At 40.9% G+C, this 16238-nt stretch overlaps 1 protein-coding gene across 3 annotated transcripts in view; it reads left to right on the top strand.

Annotated features, from left to right (window-relative positions):
- Positions 1-321: 321 nt before the first annotated feature.
- ATP13A4 (ATPase 13A4) overlaps positions 322-16238 on the top strand; it is a 136998-nt gene continuing 121081 nt past the window's right edge. For all 3 annotated transcript variants that reach the window (XR_013813314.1, XM_079766493.1, XM_079766492.1), the window contains exon 1: positions 322-511. Coding sequence is in view for 2 of the 3 variants with exons in the window: in XM_079766493.1 (XP_079622619.1) it covers positions 449-511 (63 nt within the window). In the remaining variant the exon portion in view is untranslated. The remainder of the gene's footprint in view (positions 512-16238) is intronic.

Below are 16238 nucleotides of genomic sequence, written 5' to 3'. Positions count from 1 at the left end.
TTCCTTAGCCTCAGCAAATAAAGCAGTGACGTGGGAATTCTTATGTCTGCCCAGTTCCTCAGGAGGTCCTGCCAACTCCACATTGTCCGGTTGGATTTGCAGTCAGATGCCTTATGCTGGCAGGCACTGGGCAGGCAATGAGTTCTTTCCCTGTAAGTTGGGCACAAAAAGGTCAGCCGGGGAGCAGTCTCCTTTGGGACAGCTGCTCTGAGGAAATGCCGTAAGGAGCAGGCAGAAAGTCCTCGAGCAGAGGGTGACTCATGGGAGGAGTTAGTTCAGTTTGCTAAGTACTGTCATTTGCTGAGTGCAGGTGTGTGCGCAAGAAGGTGTTTTAACCTGGAGGATCATTAACTCTTTCAGTCAGCTGGCGACTCGGGTAGCTCGGCAAATTCCTCCTGGAAGCGCCTGCTCTGGGAAGGTCAGGGAGGAGGAGTGGAAGCACTTGTCCATGGGGAACCACTTTGAGAAGGGCCAGCATGCTTTGCTCAACGAAGGAGAAGAGAATGAGATGGTAAGATTCTAGCTGCTTTCCTCTCTTCCCATTCCTACACACACACACACACACACACACACACACACACACACACACACTTCTCTGCACCCTGACTCTGGGATTAATGTGAGAAAAAGTAATGGCCAAGAAATCTCCCTGCCCCATAAATGTAACCTCTGACAGCATAAATGTGCTAGACTGAACATATTGTATTCATTTTATCAAGAATGTTTGCTTTTTAAAATAAAACGGAAAGGGAAAGGAGCACAATGCCACTTTATGATGCATGTTTGAGCCTTCCCAGGAAAGCAAGTTCTGTTCAGAACCTCCTTTAATTTCAGCACATCCCTAAGGCTGGGAGCAGGGTATTCCCCGATAGGAAGAAGCAGAACATCAACAAGAAATAGGAGTGCAGCTGGGTCTCTGACCTTTTGCTCTTCTCACAGATCTGTGTGCACAAAGACTGTTGGACAGTAAAGACGTGTGGAATATTAACAATGATCGTCCTACACACATTTCTGTTTACTTCTAGGATTTCGCCTGTAGCTCCCTAGTTATAGAAGTTGATGAAGTTCATGTTCTCTTTTATTTTAGATGTGTTCCGATCTGGGGAACTGTAGAAAAATCAAAGACGATTCTCTTGCTGAATTTAAAGCTGTATTTCTCAATTACACTGTAATCAAGAGAGAGTTAGAAATGTGTATTTCTACTTAATAAGGCCTTTCTGCTAATTGTGTAAGCAGAGTCTTTTATGTCAGTAATGGTGTAATTTCAATGTGATGCTCTCATTCTATAACAGCATTTGATCTTCCTGAAATTAATATGTAAATAACAAACCCAAAAGATATTCCCTTAAAGTGCTTTCTTGGTTATTTGTTTTAGCCCTGTCTATTACACTCTTTGTTCCTAAACTGGTCTTTCAAGTCTAATCTGCTTACCTGTTCCTATAGCAACAGCATTTTTTTGGACCTTCAGAAGTAGATTTCTTCTGCTATCAAAGCTGAAAAATTATAAGGGAATAAAAGGCACCCACATCTATGTGGCTTACTTAACCACCTCCTTGCTTTTTTAGGTTTGACAGCCAAATGACAATTACCTTCAGGTCCTACACAAATGTCACCAGAAATGACTTTCTGACCCTATTTTTATTTTTCATCATTCTCCATATTAAGTTGAAAATTTGATTCCCATACTTAATACTATTAACCAGAAGGCAGGGTCTTCTTCCCTCTAATTTTTAAAGTAGTTCCTTAAATTATCAGATCAAAACATACCTGTGCTTTTCGTCTACACTCATTTCTGCTCTGACAATTTGTCTCTCTTTACTCATTATGAGTCCTTGAGAATAGACATTCTAGAGAAGCTACTATGCCTTCTAGGGAAACTAGTATTCTTTCTGGATTAACACATTCCCAAGAAGCAATTTTGTTAATATTCATCTTCATAATAGCACTTCCCCTTGACCCCAATGCACCAGGGCATCCATGAGTTCTGCATGCAGCTGAAAGCCCAGTTAGGAGAGAGCCATTGATATGGAAAGGGACACTGTGTTCTGGAAAGGAGTCTTTTGCCCAGGGTCTCAGTGGAGGTGCAACTATTAGTATGCATCCTGCTCTGCCTGGAGAAATCTGGCCACCTGCCTATTGCAGTGTTTGACACTCTGTCCCTTTTTTAAACTTACTACTCACTCCCATCGCCCAGAGCAGTGAATTTCAAAAATTATCAAGATATCTTAAATGTATTCCACATATTTTCATGGAGATTTTAGTTTACAAAATGTTCCTTATTGGCCACTAGCTAATTTAGTTTTCACTACACCCTGTGAGTTAGGCGTTATGATTTCTGTTTTAACTATGAGGAAACTGATGGACTGAGAATTTGCTTGTCCTAAGTTACATAAGCCCAGGAGCTGAGGCAGCACATAGTTTACTATAAGTTGGTAGCTCTTCTGTCTTTGGACCTGAACATAGCTCACTGATACCTTTTTCAGTTCTTCCTGGGGACATTGCACTCTTAAGAGGAGAACCCACTTCTTCCATTAATAAAACAAAGCTTAGGAGAACACATGATCTTTGATTTCCCAGCATCCATTTCGTTATAGATGATTTGTATTTTCTGAGTAAGCCTGCCTTCAGTGTTAACCTACTTAGAAAGCCAAGATTATCTAGAAGTGTGTCATACCCAAGTGTTTACAGTTCTGTGATTTATAATAGATACCAGATCTATGCAGAAGTCATTCCTCTGATGATAGAAATCACTTCAAATTTCAAGAGAAAACAGCATGCTAGGGGTTAGCCCTCGTGTCAAATAGAGAAAAACAAGAATATTTCCAGGCCTAAAGATGGTTGGGACTATCTTTCATTCTGTAATAAAAGAGATACTCTAAGGAGTAACTCTTACTGACCTGAAAGTAATATCCTTAAGTACTAAGTGAGATAGGAGCCGATGGAAGAAAGAATTTGTTAAAGGGACAAGGAAGAATAGGGGAGAAATTTCCATTTAGAGAAGGTACACCCAAATGACTCAGAAAGGCCTCAAAAGAGAAACTGACTCCCAGACAGCACCATGCCTAGATCAGATGCCTCACTAGCCTTGGGCTAGCCACTTGCCTGCTTTTGCCTCAATTTTTAGTTTTGTTTTATCTGTGAAATAGGAGTGGTCCTTCTTACCTTACCTGTCTCACAGGGCTCTTATGAAGTACAACTGAGGTAATCTATGAGGAAGTGTTTTGAGAAGTATAAAATTCTGGAGAAGAGGAAGATGCTATTACCCAAACAAAGATGGAAGCTTTAGCAATTTGGCAATCCAACAAATAGTATTTCCTCAAATGAGCTCATCTCTTCTTATTAAATAACTAGAGGCCCGATGCACGAAATTGATGCAAAGGCTCTGCCCTCACAGCCCTGGCTTCATTGGGAAGGTCGTCAGATGGTTTTTCTGTTGTTTGGTCTAATTAGCATATTAGCTCTTTATTATATAGGATTATATAGGATGACAAGTGAGGAATATATACCTGGATCACAAGCTATAGAGACTATTTATAAATGGAGAGGATCTGAGTAACCTTATACCCTGCCTTGTAGTGTTACTTTGGGAAATCACCTAACTATGTTGTACCAGGAAGCAAAGGCACCTCCCCAACTTCAGTTTCCTTATTTGTAACAGGAGTATCAGAGGGCCTTTGAATTCTGATGTTGCATATATGTTTTGAAAGGCCTTGTAAACACTGAATGCTCATTTTCTTTACCATGACTAAACAAAGCTATCATGGTTTAATTGATTCAAACATTGTTCACCATTATTCTCAGTAACACCCTAGTGAACTCAAACTCCTTTTGGAAAAGTGTTTTGTTCCAGTGAGACCTGTGTTAAAAGTAATGTTCCCTGATATTTTTTTCTTTCCTAGGTTTTAGCAAATAAGAAAAAACACACACCTTGATTTATTTTTTTCTGATTATGCAGATAACATGTTTATTGTAAAAATATTAAAACGACATAGAGTAGTCTAAAAAATGAAGTAAATATGATTCATGAAATTTCTACTCAGACATGATCATATTATTAGTGACTCTCCTTCCAGACTTAGAAAGAGTGCATACACAAACTTTGTCACTTTCTAATTAGTTTACTGCATTTTGGCATTATCTATACTTTTGCAATTATATGCATGTTGTATGTGTATCATGGAAATACTATGTCACCATGTGCTACTATATATCTCTTCCCGACTCTGCATTCAGTGACATCACATTAGTAGCTTGAAATGAGTAATGTTGGGAGTATTTGCGATAGAAATTGGTAAATGCTATATAGGACTTTCACCCTGCCCCGCCTGAAGGATAGTTGTTAAATATTTACCAGCACACCACTGAACATACTATTTCCTCAAGACTTACCTTTGTTCCCCACCCCCTTGATATTATATTTGGATGTCTCTAAATACAGTAGAGATATTGTATTTGGATATCATCCATTTATTTGCACTGTACATCATACCAAAGCAAAATTAATCACAACCTATTCTTTTTTTAAATGATCAACCCTAAACACACATTTAATTATGATATTTGTGTGTGTGTGTGTGTGTGTGTGTGTGTGTGTGTGTGAATCCTCACTTGAGGATATTTTCCCATTGATTTTTATAGAGAGTGGAAGGGAGGGGGAAAGACACAGAGAGAGAAACACTGTGTGAGAGAGACACATTGATTGGTTGCCTTCTGCATGTGCCTCGACCAGGGCCGGGGATTGAGCCTGAAACCAAGTACAAGCCTTTAACTAGAATCGAACCTGGTACCTTTCAGTCCAAGAGCTAACGCTCTATACACTAAGCCAAATCAGCTATGGCATCTTCTTAAAAGAATGCACATAAATACTCACAAAATTGTGTGTTTTTTAAAAATAAGACATGGAGTAATTTCATATATATATATTTTTTAAGCTGGCCTTTTTATTACATCTAAAATATATTATGGATATAGTTCCCTTTAGATAATTATGGTTCAGATAATTTAATGTTTAAATTGTATGTTTTTCATTGTCTAAAGTTTTATATTTTAATGCTAGATTAGCTAAATAATCAGAAAATACATAAGGAATTGACAGTAAGTTGGAGGGCGATAAAATAAATGAGCTTCTCACTAATGTTTAGCTAAATTGTGTTTGGATGAACTATGCTTTATTAAGCAAATCTTTTATGTTGCACACTTAGATTATTTCTAAACGTTTGGCTGTGATGGACTACTTTGTACATGTATTTTAACTGTCAGATTATTTCCTTAGGATAAAATCCTAGAAATGGCATTGTTGCATGAAAGGGATGTGTGTTTTAAATTTTGGTTGATACATAATGCCAAATTGCCCTCCTCAGGATTGTGGTTATACTAATTTATACTCTGACTAGCAATCTATTGAGACTACTTGCTACCTCTACCATACTTGCCAATGTTAAACATTATCCATCTTTAGAACTTCGTCTCATCTGGTATGTGAAAATGATCCTTATGGCTGTATTATTTTTTAAAAATATATTTTTATTTATTTCAGTGAGGAAGGGGGAGGAAGAGAGAGATAGAAATATCAATGATGAGAGGGAATCATTGATTGGCCTCCTGCACATTGGACTAAGCCCACAACCCAGGCATGTGCCCTTAACCTGAATTGAAACTGGGACCCTTTGGTCCGCAGGCCAACGCTCTATCCACTGAGCCAAACCAGCATATGGTTGTATTATTTTTTCATTTCCTTGACTTGAAGTGGAACATTTCTCTATATGTTTATTGGCATTTGTATTCTTTTTTTTTTTTTGGCATTTGTATTCTTTTTATTGGAATCTCTTAATGTTATCCCTGATAGTTTCTCAGTGAGTAGACTGGGGATTGTGGAATAGCAAGAGAAGCTCTTTGTGAACATCTATCTCATTTCTGAGAACAGCAAGAAGTTAGTACTGCCACCGGCACTAATATGGCCGCCTGGTGGTGTGTGGGCTTTGCCACATTGGAAGTCCTGTCATGCCTTCTGCATGAGTGAGGGGCATCTGCGCTCACCAATTATTTGGCTCACTTTGATAGCTGATGTTCCTCTTTTCTTCACTAACACCAGGGAGCAAAAGCACCTCCCCCACCTCAATAGCCACTTATTTATTATGCTTCAGGAGCACCTCCGAGTTGGTTGCCAATGTTAACTAGTGACCCCACAGATCTCATAGTGGAGGAATTGTGTTCCAACTGAGGCATTTTGTCAGTTGAAATGTTCAGGAAGCTGGGCCACTGGCCAAGTCTAATGTCTTTATTTTCTATTCATTGCTGCAAAACTCTCATGAAATCAACTCATCTTTGACAGAAGCTCCTAAAGAGTAAGCTTTAATTGCTTCTTGAGAACAGGGACCCTGCTTGGTTCACCTTTCTATGGCCCCCCTTCCCTTTCATGGTACCCCCCCAAAGTTAGCACAATGTTTGGCACAAACACTAAGGGCATATTTTCTGATCCTGCACTTGCAAACTCCATTAGCCAGCGATTTAGCATTTTGAGGAGAACAAGGAGGCAGTGGGGCTTACAGGAGAAGCAGTTGGAACAATTTAATGAGAAACCGAGGAAATTTATGTTACTTATTTGAAAAGGTCTGTCATCTTGTGAACTTATCAATCGACTCCTCTCTTCCCCAAGCATAAAGAAAGGTTATTCTTCAGAGTTAATTAGCCACACCGCACTATTTTTCTACACAATACTTTATTCTATCCTTTCATTCATTCATGGATACACTCAACAAATATTTACCAAACTTTTACTTGGCACCAGGAATCCTCTGTTCTAAGCAAGAAGTATTTCTAGTGAATAGCAAATAGCTTCTGTTTTCAAAGAGTTCACAGTTGAGTGAGAAGGACCAAGAACATAATGTGTGAGGTCCCGTGCAAAATGAAAATGAGGTGTACCTTGTTCAACAATTACTAAGACTCTCAGGATGACTATAGCAGAACATTACACCAAGCTCGGGGCCCTTTTGAGAGAAGGGCTCTGTGTGACTGCACAGGCTGCATGCCCATGAAGCTGGCCCCACAAGTGGGGGACCTGGGGGTGCAAACACAATGAATGTCATGAAATAGGTGTCATTGACGGAATTATGTATACAGAGTGTTGGGACCATAGAAGGAGCAACTCAGTCAAAGACAGCTTCAAGGGGAAAGATGTGATTTAATTTCCCTGGAGGGGTAGTTGCAGGTCAGATTGTGAAGGACTTTATAAGACATCCTAATGAGTGTACATTTTATCTTTTCTGATGATTCCTAAACACTGGCCCATGAAAAGACTGAGGAGTATGTGAAAAATAGATTCTTAGACCCCGTTCCAGACCCACTGAATTAGAATCTTTGATGGTGGAGCTGGACTTGGTTAGAAGGACTGTGAGGCCAGCCTGGTGAACATAAGGGGAAGCTGCTGGATGATCGGAACCAGGGAGTGTTCTGGGAGGATTTGCCTTTCCAAAGAATGTTTTATCACGGAGCAAGGAAAGTTGGTTGGGGGAAAAGAGACCAGGAAGAAGGTGTTTGAAATAATCCAAGTGAGGCATTCAGGATGAAGCCTTGTCAGATAGGATACTGAGTAAATAATGGGTTTAAGAGATATTTCAAAAAGAGAGTTAAAAAGACTGTAATTCATAGACTGAGCAGTAAGAGAGAAGGGCTAGCTATTAAGGATGTATTTAAAGTTCATAGTTTGTCCGATGGGAGAAGATGATGCTACCACTTAATTCCATAGGGAAAATTAGGACCAGGTTGGGTGTGAGGATGGCAAGAGTAATAGCAAATATTTATATGGTGATTGATCAGAACTAAGAACTTTTCACTTAGTAACTTGCTTAATCCCCTTAGCAGCCCTTGTGGAATTATCATCTTTTTCCACATGTGAAGAAACTGAGTCATAGAGAGAGTAAGTGATATGCTCACATTTATTTAGTTAAGTAAATGGCAAGCTATGGCTTAAGTCCCCACTTTAAACATAGTGGTTTACTGCCTCTTGGTTTTGCTAAATTCTGGATGCACTATTTTATTTATTAACTATGGCAGAAATAGCAGGTATAATTGGAAAAAATCCCAAAACGTTAGGAGGCCAGCATTTTGGTGTTGGTTCTGCCATTATTTATTCTTACAACCTTAAAGCAAATCAGTCACCTCAGTTATAAGGTGGAGATAATAATACCATATAAATTTGAGCCAGAGACAAATGCAAATGGTTTCTTGAGGTCCTCTTCAACACTCACAAAAAGATGTGATTTTAAAAGTTTTAACACAGGTGGACAAAACCGCTGTGAAACCTCTTACAAATTTAAGTGATACTCTTGATTTTTTTCCAAAACACTGTAAGAATTTTTTAACCAAGGAAAAGAGAACATATCTGGAGACATTGCATTAAGTGGGAACTGAATATTGATGGTTGTTGCTGTGCTAATTCTTCATAAATAAAGGACTAAAGAATGAATCTAACAATAAGTCATAACCAATACTGAACCCTACACGGTCGCCAGGCCCCCAGAAGACGTAAAGCACAGGTATTTGCCTTCAGAAGAGTTGGTATATCCAATATCTATACTAATAAAAGGGTAATATGCTAATTAGACCAGGTCGACCCGACATCTTCTGGTCATCCTGTCCTCCTTCTGGACAAAGCCACAGTGGCCGGGGCCAAGACAAAGGCGGTTAGGGGTGATCAGGCTGGCAGGGGAGGGCAATTAGGGGCAATCAGGCCGGCAGGGGAAGGTGGTTAGGGGCAATCAGGCTGGCAGGGGAGGGTGGTTAGGGGTGATCAGGCTGGCAGGGGAGGGTGGTTAGGGGTGATCAGGCTGGCAGGCAGAGGGTTTAGGGGCAATCAGGCAGGCAGGCAGGTGAGCAGTTAGGAGCCAGCGGTCCCAGATTGGGAGAGGGATGTCTGACTGCCGGTTTAGGTCAGTTCAAAACAAAAAATATCCAAGAATTAAGTTTTGGTAGATGAGTGGCTATTTTTATTTGCTCTTTAATGAAAAGGTAGGTTAATTTTTATAGCACACATTTATTTATTTATTTACTTATTTATTTATTTACTTATTTATTTACTTACTAGAGGCCCAGTGTATGATTTAATCATGCACGTGTAGGCTGTCTGTCCCCTGGTCAGATCCGGTGTGGGGAAGGCTGGGGCTGCCGCCGCTTCCTCTGCCTTCCTGGAAACCTGCGTCCTCTGCAGACGCCACGCGCTCCTGCGGCCCAACTGCCCCCAGACTCCTACCAGCCACCCTCCCCCCCCCCCCCCCCCCGGGAGCCGCGCCGCCCGCCCACCCGCGCCGCCTGCCCACCTGAGCCGCCTCATCAGCCGTCAGCCAGGGCCTCCAAACACCCGGCTCGCTGCCCCAGAGGCCCGTCTGTGCTGCAGAACAGCCATGGCGCAGACCTGAGCTCGCGCCGCCGCTGGCAACGTGAGCTCAGCGTCCTGCCGGACCAATCCCCACCCCAGCCACCCTGAGTCCTGCCCCCTGTGTCTCCCGCTGGCCCAATCGTGGGCATAGCGGAGTGATGGTAATTTACATATTACCTTTTTATTATGTAGGATTATCCTCACTGAAGCTATTTTTTTCCATTAACTTTTCTAGAGGGGAGAAGGAAGGGGTCGGGGGAAAGACAAAGGGAGAGACAGAGAAAGGGAGAGATAGAAAGAAACACTGATGGGAGAAAGACACATGGATTGGTTGTCTCCCACATGAACCCCACCAGGGCTGGAAATCAAACCCACAACCTTCCAGTGCACAGGCCAACACTTTAATTACTGAGCCATGCTGGCCAGGACTATTGCACACATTTACCTCAACTCAGCTTTCCTTTAACTTGGAATCACCAAGCATAATAAAGATCTTTCAGATCAGAGTCCAAGCCACCCTGTGTGGTTTTTTTTCTTTGGGCTAATTCCAAGAAATAATTTTTTTTCCTTCTCATCTTTTCCGACCATCCAAATGTGGTCTGTTTGCTCTTGCCTGAACATATTACAAACTTTTTCTGTCAGGGATATGTCTTCATGTTGGTGCCTGGCCATCAGATTTCTACCCATCCATCAGAACCCACTTCAAGTCTGACTTCCTTCATTAAGCCATCAGGGAGCCCCTGGGTCACTCTTAATTACTTCCTTGTCTGGAGTAGTTTTGAATGCCTATTACAGCTATTATCTCTAGGTTTTATGGCAGAATCATGCGTCTATCTTTCTCCCCCAGCTGATTGTGAGTTATTATTGGTAGGGACTGTGTCTTATTTCATGTCTACATCTTGCATGTGACACTGGAGTTACTTACTATGTTTCCAATAAGGTGAATTGAAGATTTTTGTGCAATATGTTATGAGAGTTTTTCTCTTTTTTCCTGACTCTGTTGAGTTGTTGGTCCCAATTTTACAAAAGGAAGCACTGAGAAATTATACAACGTGTCCAAATCTGGAAGCTAAGAAGCAGCAGAACCAGATCTTGGACCTAGGCCGGTTGACTCCAAGCCTCCTGCTCTAACTCCAAGAGTATATGCCCTAGGCCTTTTGACACTGACTTCTGCTACCACTCCCACCAGCACTCCCACTCCCCCTCCCACTCCCACCACTGCTACTGCGACCACCACTACTACTACTAGTTCTATTTAAATCCAAGACAGTGTGTGCTAGTGTAGCAGTTGCTTTATAGTTTGGACTCATTTTGAGCTTTGAAACAAAACATCTTGGTCTCATTTGATAAAAGTCATGGCTCTCTTGATCTTTTGGGAGAAGGGAATAGGGGCACAGGTACTGGAAGCAGGTGGCCTGGATATCCCTTTAGTTTTTAGCCATCCATACATGCCTGCATCACAGAAGTGGTCTCTGCTCAGGTTCTTTCCCCTCCCCCAGAGGTGGCCTCCTTGGCTTGTTACTCAGTGCTGGCTTCTAGTAGGGGGGGTGAGGGTGGGGAGAGTTATCTGCTGCCCTTGTTCAACTTAAGTCTTAGGCTGTCTCTTGGTATCTGGGATTTGGGGAGTGGTCTTTGTCAATGTTCCTGTTCATCCTCTCCATGGCAGCAGCCACCTCTGTCTTACATCTGTAATTGGCCTTGGGTGGGAGTTTCCTCCCCTCCCCTAGCAGTCATTTGAGCTCCGTTTTGTAGAATCCTCTTTTCAGGATGGGAAGTAGAAGAGGGTTTTTGCTTCTATCCTTCATTCAACGTCAATGGATTTTTGCTTGTGTCCTGGGAGAAGATTTCCTACTTAGAAGTAATTGACCTTTGTCAATTTGGTCAAACTGATTTTATTCTCAGACTTTGCATAGGGCCTTCTGAAAACTTTAGGATTACATATCCCTAGGCACTATGCCAGTGGGAAAAAATAATTTGCTTTTTTTTTTTCAAAAGTCTCAGCGAAATACTCATTTTAAAAAAATCTTATTGGATTATTTCCCCTTTTCAAGCTTATTCATGCTTGAATACCATGCTCCTAGTCACATGCTCACCCTTGGAGTTGGGATCAGAGTCAACTCTACACGAAGCACATCAGCTGAGGATGGTGGAGAGGGTGGTTTGACAAGAAAATTGGGTATTGGATACTATTACTTGGAGTGAGACAAATGGTAATTGGTGGTCTAAACAATACAAATAGACAAAAAACAGAATTCAATCTGATGGTTAATAAATCATAGTTTAACTGAACTGAACCACCGATGTTTAAAGTGGTCAGATTCCCCAGGTGATTTTCTTAGCAAGAAAGAATATAAAATATAGAGCTTTCCTGCTGGCATTTAGATATCTGTGAAGAGGCAGAAAAGGGCTTTTCAAAAAAATGTACATTTATTTTCTGATTTTAAAAGTGAAACATATTTAATGATTAAAATGTGTACAATAGAGAAGTAAAAGAAGAATCACAATGATGCCATCGCCCAAGGCAAATGCCATCAATGTTTTATTTGATACATTTATCTTCTAGTGCTTTTTGTTTGTGCCTTATCATTTTTCAATTAAATTTGAAATCATACTGCATAATTTTATGTTGTTTCCCTTCACTTAATATTATTTAATGTACATATTCCCCATGTTATTGAAATACTTCATAAAAATAACTTGAATAACTATTGAATGGTTACCTTATTCTTATATACATAGATTACTTTCTATTTATTACTATTAATAATATTACAGTGAACATCTCTGCATATAAATCTTGTCTGGGTTTTGTATAAGTTGGAGGGATTTTTTTTTTTTTTTAAGACAGAGAGTCTTCCCTAGTGGCCTAAAATCATACCCTTTGTGTGTCTACACATTAGTAAGACCACATCAGTTTTCAATACCCTTCTCAGGAGTAGAGATCAGGACTTGAGAAACTTCCATGAAGGGATATTATTTCGATGCTCAGAAACACCTTGTTGGCCATTCTCCATCCCAAAGAACTATGAAGAAGGTGTGTGTAATAGGAAATTGTGAAGTTTCTATTTATTCAAAGGCATTTTAGGTAAAAGGCATCATGCACGCACATATATGCAGGATCAATTCGAACCACAGAAGATTCATGGTACAGAATGAATCTTTGGGCTCTAGCAATATATTTCATTTGAGAAAAGTTTTCCTATGTAGCTCCCCCCTTGCTATTTCTACCCTAGAAGGAATAAATTAAAGCTAGAATTATTATTATCATGGTATCAAATTCTATCCCCTGTGGTCACAGTTATAGTACCTGTTCTTTAATAAAGGCCTGATTATGGGGGCTTTCAACCTTTTGGGTATTAAAACCCAACCCTCTTCTTCCTGAACTTTTACACAAGATTCTAGAGCAGGAAAAAATTGTTTTTAAGTTTTAACATTATTGAAATGGTTGCCTACAGAGCGTTCCTGTACAATAATTTGGCCAATTAAAATAGCAAAATTAATGCGTGAATTAAAGTGGAATATTTCATCACCCCAAGGAGGATATTTTTCTATTTAATTTTAATGGCTTTTTAAAATCAACTATTTACTGCTATATCCCCAATGCTTAGAAAAATGCCTGGTATATATAGTAAGTACACACTACATATCTTTAGAATATATAAATAAATGAATGATGGATGAATGTAGCTAGTTATAGTTATATTCCACAATTATATGAAATAATATACACATCTAAAGGTAAATACGGATTAGAATATAGAGATGTAGGTGATGGATTTACTATGCTCCATTTCACCTATTCCATAGAATCATTGAATCATTGAAGCTTCTTCAAAGTTTATCTGACTTTCTCCTGCCCCTTTCAGTCACCCATCCAACCTTTCTTTAAATGCCCTTAGAGAAGAAAACTTACCATAAGATAAATTATTTATAAGACAGAGCTGACTATTTAAAAATTTCCTCTTTGTATTGAACTTATATATGGTTCCATTAACCTAAATTTATTAGTCTTACTTCTTTTGCCTCTTGGGGCCACCTGTCAAAAATCAGGCTTCCATTTCTACAACTCAGGCATTTAAAAATTGTTCTTGTATGTCCCCCACCCCTCCAGGCATGTCTTCTCCAATCTAAGCACACTCAGTTTTTCAACCACTTATTTTTTTTTTCCTTTGGGTAAAAATCAACTCTTTTAAATATCAAATTAAAATGTGGCTGTATATTCTTTTTTTTTCTTTGAAAGTTCATTTTTATATTTTATTGTTTAAAGTATTACATATAGTAATACATATATTTCCTCCCCCCCCGCCCATTGACCTTCCCCCAGCCTCCCCTACCCCCTGTCGCATGCTCTCATCCCACACCCCCAGTGTCTTGTGTCCATTGGTTGTGCTTATATGCATGCATACAAGTCCTTTGGTTGATCTCTCTTCCCCTCACCCCTCCCCGCCGCCGCCCAACACTCCCCAGCCTTCCCGCTGTAATTTGACCGTCTGTTCGATGGTTTACTGCCTCTGTATCCACTTTTTACGAGGCATAGTTCTTGGAAATTTACCTCAGAAAGTCTTAGAAAGCTAACTTCTGTGATAGTTTAAAGAAGCCACCCTCTCTTAGTGTGATTCTCTCTTTGAAATCCACAGGGACTCTGAGATAAAGGGCACCTACCAGGAGGAATGTGAGGGACAGCTGCCACTTATTATGCTACTAACGCTCTTGTGACCATGATGAACTCATTAGTTTTAAAAGATTTTCTTGTTTTGTTATAAATTCTTTGGGATTTTCTTTGTAGAAAGCATATCATATGCAAGTAGAAACAGGTTTATTTCTGTGTGCTGTTTCTTTATTTCATCTGGCTACAACTCCAGTGCTATATTGAATAAGAGCAGTGAGAATGGACATTCTGGTTTTGTTCTGATCTTAAGGGAAAATTTAGTCTTTTTTTGTTCTGAAGTCTATCTATCTGATACTGATATATCCAGTTACTTCTTTTGACTAGTATTTGCCTGATACATCTTTCCCTATTTTAAATTTCAACCTGCCTCACAGGAAATATAGCCAAAAATATTATAATAACTATGCATGGTGCCATTTGGGTACTGGAAATTTCAAGGGGAACACTTTGTAAAAAAATGTATATATATGATTGTCTAACCACTATTCTGTACAACTGAAACTAATCCTATCTAGTACAGAAGGAATATGCACATTGACCATCACGCCATAACAAAGATGGCTACACCCACAGCGGAGGCAGGGATTCCGTAACACAAGATGGCTGTGCCCACAGCAGAGGCCGAGTTCCCATAATGAGCCTTAAAGAGCAATCAGCAGGGACCTGAGGCTGCATGGTGCTGGGTCGGGACAGGGGACCTGAGGCTGCACCCCCCGCCCCGGCACCAGGCCAGGGGACCTCAGGACGCACCCCTGCTCGGCAGGGCTTGATAGGGGACCTCAGGCCATGTCCCCCGCCTGGCAGAGCTTGACAGGGGACCTCAGGGTGCACCCTCTGCCCCAGTGCCAGGCCGGGGGACCTGAGGCCCCACCCCCTGCACAGTGGGGCTTGATAGGGACCTTAAGGCATGCCTCTTGGCCTGGCCCAGGCCAGGGGACCTCAGGCTGCTCACCCCGCCCCGGCGCCAGGTCAGGTGACCTGAGGCCACACCCCCCACCCAGCGGGGCCTATGGAGGGAGGGGCTGGCCGGGTCTGGATCTAGCACAATGGGGGTGGGGCCGGATGGGTCTGAGTCTCACACAATTTTGAGGCACACGTGGGTGGGCGGGGACTTGACTCTAGTTCCAGTGGCGCGCCCCAGACTCTAACAGGAGGAAGATTTTCATATACATTTTACTAATTTTCTTTCATTTCTGACACTTCTATTATAGAGAAAGGGCAAATAGCAATATTAAAATATTTCCTCTAATTAATTGCCTTTTAATGTACATGAATTTCGTGCACTGGGTCACTAGTCTATATATATAAAAGCCTAAGTGACTGGCTGACCAGCTGACCGGCCAGTAGCTATGACACGCACTGACAACCAGGGGACAGATGCTCAACGCAGAAGCTGCTGAGTGCCAGCAACTTTGCAGAGTGCCCTCTCGCCCTCTGGGAGACCTCAGGGGATGTCGGACTGCCAGTTTTGGCCTGATCCCTGCAGGCCAGGCCGAGGGACCCCATCTGCTGGAGGGACCCTGCTCACTCCACAGATGCCCTTTGAGCCCTGGCGCCACCCCAGGTACGACTGCTGGGAGGTACTGTGAGAGGTTGGCTTCAAGGCATGTCCAGCCCATTTCTCCCAGTCCCGCCCCACTGGCCACCTTCTAATTAATTTACCTTTAATGTGCATGAATCTGTGCACTGGGCCTCTAGTACCAAATAATACTGAATGTAAACATAATTGAAAACTATTTTTAAAAAATTTCAACCTGTCTATAATGTTAAATTGAAGTAAGTTTTTGTAGATTGCATGTAGTCAGGTCATATTTTTTTAACCCACTTACGTACATGGTCTCTGTCTTTTAATGATGTACTTAGACCATATATTTAAAGCATTTAAAATTAATGTAGTTATTGATAGGTTAGAGCATGACTGCCTTTTTTATTTTGTTTTGTTCTCTGCTTTTGTTTGTTTCTCTGTTTTCTTTTTTATTCTTTTTGTGGGTTACTTAAACAATTTTTAGAATTCCATTTTAATTTATGAACATTGTGAGTGTATTTCTTTGGATTGCTTTTGTAGTGGTTCTTTTAAGTATTAAGCTGTATGTTCATAACTTGCTACATTTTACTAGTGTCCTCTCTTTATCAGATCAAGTGAAGTTTAAGAATCTTAACCTTTTTATCCTTTTACCCATCCTCGCTTATATTGTC

The sequence above is a fragment of the Cnephaeus nilssonii genome (assembly GCF_951640355.1).
Source record: "Cnephaeus nilssonii genome assembly, chromosome: 3".
Lineage (NCBI taxonomy): Eukaryota > Metazoa > Chordata > Mammalia > Chiroptera > Vespertilionidae > Cnephaeus > Cnephaeus nilssonii.
Note: the sequence above shows the minus strand (reverse complement) of the source record. Positions and strands in the feature narration are given on the sequence as shown.